Raw genomic sequence first — 6,510 nt, 5'->3', positions numbered from 1 at the left:
TTCAAAGCTAGTCTTTGAAGGCCTCATATATAAAAGCTAGTCTTTCAAAACCTGAAAACCAAACTTGACTTCTATTTAGTAAACTTGAAAATCAAACTTGACTTCTCTTTAGTAAAACATTGTTCTAGTGTAAAAAGTAAAATGTAAATGTGTTTCGTCTTTAATTATAGATTTACACCGGGCAAATGGGTTTAGCTATCTGTTTAAATTTGAAAACAAAACATGGCTTTCAAATAATAGTACAACTCAAGTTTTAGCAAACCTAGCTTTTGAAGTGTTTTTGGTTTTTCAATATGGATCTTAGATCTTGATAAATATGGACACATTTTGGTAAAAACCTCTCCTCACTATAACTTTGATATCAGGATATCAAAAATCAAATTTATAAAACACAAAAGAGAACTTGGAAATAAGGATACCATATTGTAAGAACTTCACACTGAAAAACTGAGAACGCAAAACTAAACTCGAAATAACGAAACCTTATTTAATATCATATAATAAAAATCTTATTTAACATCATATAAAAGGAATAACTTTCTCTTTATAGAGAAGGATTAAGATTCACTTAGATATGTAAGGGTAATGTGTTATGTGTTTTGTCCTGTTTAAACAGGATTTAGTTAAGCTTCAAAGTGTGCTGCTATACAGCCATATGAAAACCATTTTGGATTGCATCTTCGTAACTAATTTTAAGGGTAATGTGTTATGTGTTTTGTCCTGTTTAAACAGGATTTAGTTAAGCTTCAAAGTGTGCTGCTATACAGCCAAATGATTGTACTTTCTAATTTCCTACGAAATATCACAAGTATGTTTTTCTTTCCAAAAAAACAGAATACCAGCATCATTCATTGTTAACATACCAGCATCATTCATTGTTAACAAAGACCTGTCGAATTATAATTCCAAATTAGTATTTTAAGAAACATATTTCTTGTAATCGTGGAGTCAACCTTCAGCCCAAAAGAGTCTCGTGAAAATCTTAGAATAACAGATTCTTTCACTCTAGATGACACATAAGCTTCATAAGCTCCCTGTAACTCCACCCCTTGTAAGTTTGAATGTAAAACATAACAATGCCGCTACTAAATTTCGAGTGTATTATTATTTCTGTTTCTTCTATTGAAATCCACCTTGATAAAAGAAACCTGGTAAAATGCTTGAAGCAAAATATGACATTTAACATCGAGAGACTTGGAATGTGTCAAGCCTAAGTTACAAACAGTCTTCCAGTGATTGAATGCGTAACCTGTTATTCTTCTACAATAGCATTAGCAAAAGGCTAATACAAGAGAATTTTATTTTGTAAATCCACCAAGCTTAACTTCCTCCAGCCGCATAGAAACTCATAGCAAGAACAAAAAGACTTGTAACAGTTTTTTATATTTTCACTGCAATATGATCATACCAAAACATGAAAGGTCCAGAAAACGAACACAAAGATTTACAAAATGGACTTCCTGGTTACAAATTTACAATAGGTGCTCAATCTTCTTTGAGTTAGATCTTCCCTAATAGTAATCTCAGACCTTTTCCAAATAACTTCCTCCATCCCCATATAAACTCGTATAGCAAGAACAAAAAGACTTGTAACAGTTTTCATATTTTCACTGCAACCTGATCACACCAAAACATGAAAGGTCCAAAAAACGAACATAAAGATTTACAAAATGGACTTCCTGGTTACAAATTTACAATAGGTGCTCAATATTCTTTGAGTTAGATATTCCCTGATCGTAATCTCGGACCTCTCCCAAATACAGATAAGTATATAACACAAGTTGAAAATGACTGTTCCCAAGCTATTATAAGTTTCTTATTGCTCGTCCATCCTTTACTATTGTTTAAAGTTTGGGCAGTATCTTCATCAGTCCAAACTCAAAGTCTGATAAGGCCTTCACTCTCGTATCAGTGTCGAATGAAGATTCACTTAGGAGATCCTGAAGTTACGTGGGTTAGTTTTATATCACTCCCCTACATCAAGAACACAGAAAAATATAAATGCTCTAGTAGTTTGATAGAGAATAGCATAACTATTAGCTACAATCTATTATCTCATAAACACTAAAATTTGCACACATTTGGGACTTATGAACCTACTTGTCCTACTTAAAAGGATTATAAAAGAAACTTGCGTAATGGAATACGGCAACATAAGCCATTCAAGCTTGCATCTTACAGCAATGTTGCACAGGAAACTTGGAACAAATAATTATCTTGAACACCTTTTAGGCCTGGCCAAAAATGCATGATTTGAAACTCTGCACGTGAACAATTAAGTCTTTATTTCTTGATAGTTACAAACTCATCTGTAATTTGCAGTTACCAGCATCCAGATATATACAATTCAGACCTGTAGATACAAGTCAGCATGATAGGAACAATTCTTAATCTGCCTGCTAAGCAATCATCGGATTTGTTCAAGATCAGTTGTGCACATGGTTTACAAGGTACAGTGTATGAATGCTTCGAAGTTCGAACTCTATAACACTAGATGTAGAAATTTATCCGTGCCTTTTCAGGGGAAGACTCCAAAATCCAAACTTAAATAATTTAACCTCTAAGCCAAAACTGAGTGTAACTTAAGAGTACACCACCCATGGTATATCGTATATCACATAATCTGATTGTCGAGTATCTTTGGTGTATCACATAATCTGATTGCTGAGAATCTTTGGTGTATCACATAATCTGATTGCTGAGTCTTCAAACATTGTCTTTTTATCGACAACCGTTATCGTGAAGTTGCTGATGCTAGTGTGTGCCACCATCCACATGCAACACTTTTAACAAAGCAATTTTCAAAATGAACTTCACACGGGATGTTCCTATCAATGGCATCACCCAATCCAAGCTGTATATGCAAAGCAGCACAATTATTAGTAAGGAACAAACTTATTATGAAAAAGCACCCATCGTGAAACTGAAAATCCAACACATGTTACATGCCTGCAGGTATAGAACTAAAAGAAAAAAATGAGCATTTACCTGTCCATACTTGTTCCAGCCCCAGCAAAAGACCTTTCCATTTTCTTAGAAACCAAACAACATTACAGCTAAATCAGTACTTGCATATGCATTTTCAGAAACATAATAAATATCGTTCATATCTACAGGCAGATCAAAGATAAATTTGCGTCTATCGCAAGCATTGTGACAATTCTAGAGCTTCACATACTTTATTGGAGCAAAGTTCTTTCAAGATCTGAAAGCCAAAGGGTGGCCTCAACAAGTAGCAAATCTACTATATCAGTTACAGCACGAAGGAAACACCTTCTACTATTCTGCTATGCTTTTAGACCTAAACAAGCTCATTCTTGATTGAAATGCAAATATATAACTGTATCATTTTGTACTACTGTAACCAACTAAAAAGAAATGGAGGAAAATTTTGAAAAACAAATCCGTACATTATTAACATGTTAAGATACCACGTATAGTACCTGTACATATAGCACTATGCCGTGCCCCACTGGAAACCATTTTAGCATGTTCATCCTCCAAACTTGATGCCTCCAAAAGCCTTGGAAACATCTAAATGCAACCAATTATGTATATCAATTATGATGTCTTGCAGACGTTATCTGAAAACATCGACATGCATAATGAATGACGAATTCAGAGAGATATATTGCACAAACCTCAGCTTGGTCTCCACCTGTGCCAAGTTGACCAAATTGATTTCCACCAAAGGCATAGACATCTCCCGTCACAGTGATACAGATAGTGTGCCACAATCCAGCAGCTACTCCTTGTATTTGCAATCCTCCTAGAGATGAAACATAGGTGGGGCAAAGCTCATCTTCCGTAGAACCTTGTCCACACTACAACCAATAGATGTTGATAATCAAACAACTATATCAATATAACATCACTTATTTGATATGCATTCAAGTAAAGGCCATAAGGACCTGCAACTAAGCATTCTCGATTAAGAAGTCGGAACACTCTTTTAAAAAGGACACATCCTTTCACTGTGCATTGACATCATCCTAGCAGGTGGCTATTGTTGTTCATTCCACCTTGAAAGAATTTTCAGACATACTTGGGAAATAACCATGATGAGCCACGGGACACTCCTATACAGTAAATAGCATATGGATGTCACCATCTAGGGTTTGCTCTCGTGCTTAGGGACGCTGTAGGCCATATTTCCAAATATTCTCAAGAATTGGCTTAAGAATTTGAATGCAACTGAGAGCCCAATATCAAACCACAAGTGGCTTGTGGCTTGGCTGGGAACTTGCCAACATCAAAAATAACTAGCTCATCTGCGAAAGGTGCTTACGGCTGTTGGATATCAGAAAATTTTAGTTATGACAGAAAAGATGAAAACTGAAAATTGTTATAGCTCTAGAAAAGATGAAAACTGAAAATCATCATAGTTCTAGAGAAATATTTACACTTACTAAAGTTCAACTATGAACTCCTAGACATCGAGAAATGTCATGTTTCGTGCTCATAGGAACTGACCATATGGAACCCACCAAACATTTCACCTCACTGGGATTCTGTTTCGTTAATGCTAATGAAAATAGTATGGTTTATTTTTAAGCCAGACATGAAATAATCATACTGTTGCCAACTCTTGTATCCTGTAAAAACCAAACAAGAGATTATCTCCTCAAAAAATCACAACACCAGCGACATCTCAACTAAGGCATAGATATTAACAGTTGTATTTTACTTGGTTGACATTAATTGACTGAGGGATTGATTTGGCACTCATTGGGAGAGACAAAAATGAATATACTACGATGGCATTGATAAATCAAGGGCCTCATCTAGCACTTCGCTGGCACAGACAAAATGGATAGTATCTACCCGTGACCATATTGTAGAACAAATGATATTAACTAAAGCTTCTTAGAGTTGAGTAAAATTTCTTTTTAATTGTCTGCTACCTTTCTATTTTAATATTCTCCTGTTTTTGCTAAAGAACTACTCATTGCTATCACCAAATACTTAATAAAATTTAGTTCTGGTTCTACGCTAACATATTTTTCTGTATCTTTTCCATTTTGGGTGTTAATGTGAGTTCACCAGCACTATTTTTTTCCTTTTTTGTATCAGGGGTGAAATTTATAACTAGAACATACAACCATTGCTAACACCAAGTATCACATAGCGCTTCTGCCAAGAAAACCCCCCTGGCCAAATATGATAGCCAGAAAACCATACTGAGCAAGGTTAGCCCGGATTCGAACCGAGGTCAACAGCATTATCACTGTGAGTGCCAACCACTCAGGCTACCCCTGACAGGTTTGAGTTTTGCAGCACTATTAATAACTAGTTTTGCTATAATAATTGATTTCACAGATGTTAATCAGTTCTCTATTTTTTAGCTTGAAAAATTTCTGTCTGCTTTGAAAGGGAAGAGTTACTATCGAAAAGTGAGAACAAGTGATACAAATATCTCACCCTGATCCATACCCTGCTTCTCTTCTGCAAATCTAATTGCTAAACACGTTTTTCATAGTATAGATGACAGTTTCTTATCCTAGTGTAGACGAGAGGTTGAAGGTAGTATATTCATTTTTCATTACTCTTCACAAAGGTAAATGACATGCCTGAATTGCTGATGCCAAACTTCATTTCTCATCACCTAGCTTTAGCAGTTTTCTGCAACAATCAAAAAATCATCCTAAGCCTTAACACTCCTATTTATAGGTTTCAAATTTTAAAATAGGATGCTTGAATGTAGCTTTAATGATCAATATGAGTAAGATAACTTGTCCTAAAAGTTATAAACATGAAAATAATAAAAGGCACAAAATATCCTTAGTAGAGGCTAAATGCTTTATTGTTTCTCATGAGCATCAATTTGATGAGTGCCAGATTTAGTGGAGTCTTAGAATATTGAACATAATATATAATAAGAAAGTCAGGCAATTTCTTTGAGCAAGCTACATAAATAGTACAACTCAATGGCATTAGACGATTTGAGAGACAATAAGCAATTGTTACCCATCCAAATACATGGGTAACCCTAGGAGAAAATTTTTGTCCAATGTTGCAGCTTTCCAGCAAGCAGCCCTACCATAATTCACAGATAGCCAGCCTCAAATGCCTCTCATCCATTCCAGTTAGTGCGCTCATCTAGCCTACTCATGCAATGAAGGTGGGTCATCTATTGTGAGGTACTTAAACATTAAATGAGAGCACTTCATTTAATGTTTAAGGCATTCTAATATGGATCATAGGTTGAAATGGATTATCAACCACTATTGGCTGTGTACTTATTCCCTTACTTCACCTTGGTGGTGATCATGTGTCCCTAGTCCAGTGTGATCTTCCTTAGGATCTTACTTTTACTATCTAGGAGGGGCACAAATAGGGGGCTCTAATGGTGGTATCTTTCCATGGTACTCATACTTAACACTTTTCATCATTATCCGATGTCCATTATCCCATCTTTTGATTGGTTGTTATCAATCATTCATATCGGTTCCCTATTGGCCTTGTCCTATGAGAAGAATGGGTTTAATATACCCAAGGTTGATGCAATTG

At 35.4% G+C, this 6,510-nt stretch overlaps 1 protein-coding gene across 3 annotated transcripts in view; it reads right to left on the bottom strand.

Annotated features, from left to right (window-relative positions):
- Positions 1-2,268: 2,268 nt before the first annotated feature.
- Positions 2,269-6,510, bottom strand: part of LOC149147451 (Regulator of chromosome condensation (RCC1) family protein) — a 92,270-nt gene continuing 88,028 nt past the window's right edge. For all 3 annotated transcript variants that reach the window (XM_089445484.1, XM_089445485.1, XM_089445486.1), the window contains exons 8-11: positions 3,642-3,824; positions 3,444-3,534; positions 2,989-3,032; positions 2,269-2,854 (exon numbers count right to left, since the gene is read on the bottom strand). In XM_089445484.1, the coding sequence (XP_089301610.1) occupies positions 2,735-2,854; positions 2,989-3,032; positions 3,444-3,534; positions 3,642-3,824 (438 nt within the window). In that variant the 3' untranslated portion in view covers positions 2,269-2,734. The remainder of the gene's footprint in view (positions 2,855-2,988; positions 3,033-3,443; positions 3,535-3,641; positions 3,825-6,510) is intronic.

Source organism: Pinus tabuliformis, chromosome 9, assembly GCF_031772625.1.
Source record: "Pinus tabuliformis cultivar Carrire ecotype Pingquan chromosome 9, CPIR1, whole genome shotgun sequence".
Taxonomy (NCBI): Eukaryota; Viridiplantae; Streptophyta; class Pinopsida; order Pinales; family Pinaceae; genus Pinus; species Pinus tabuliformis.
This window is presented reverse-complemented; position numbering and strand designations above follow the sequence as displayed.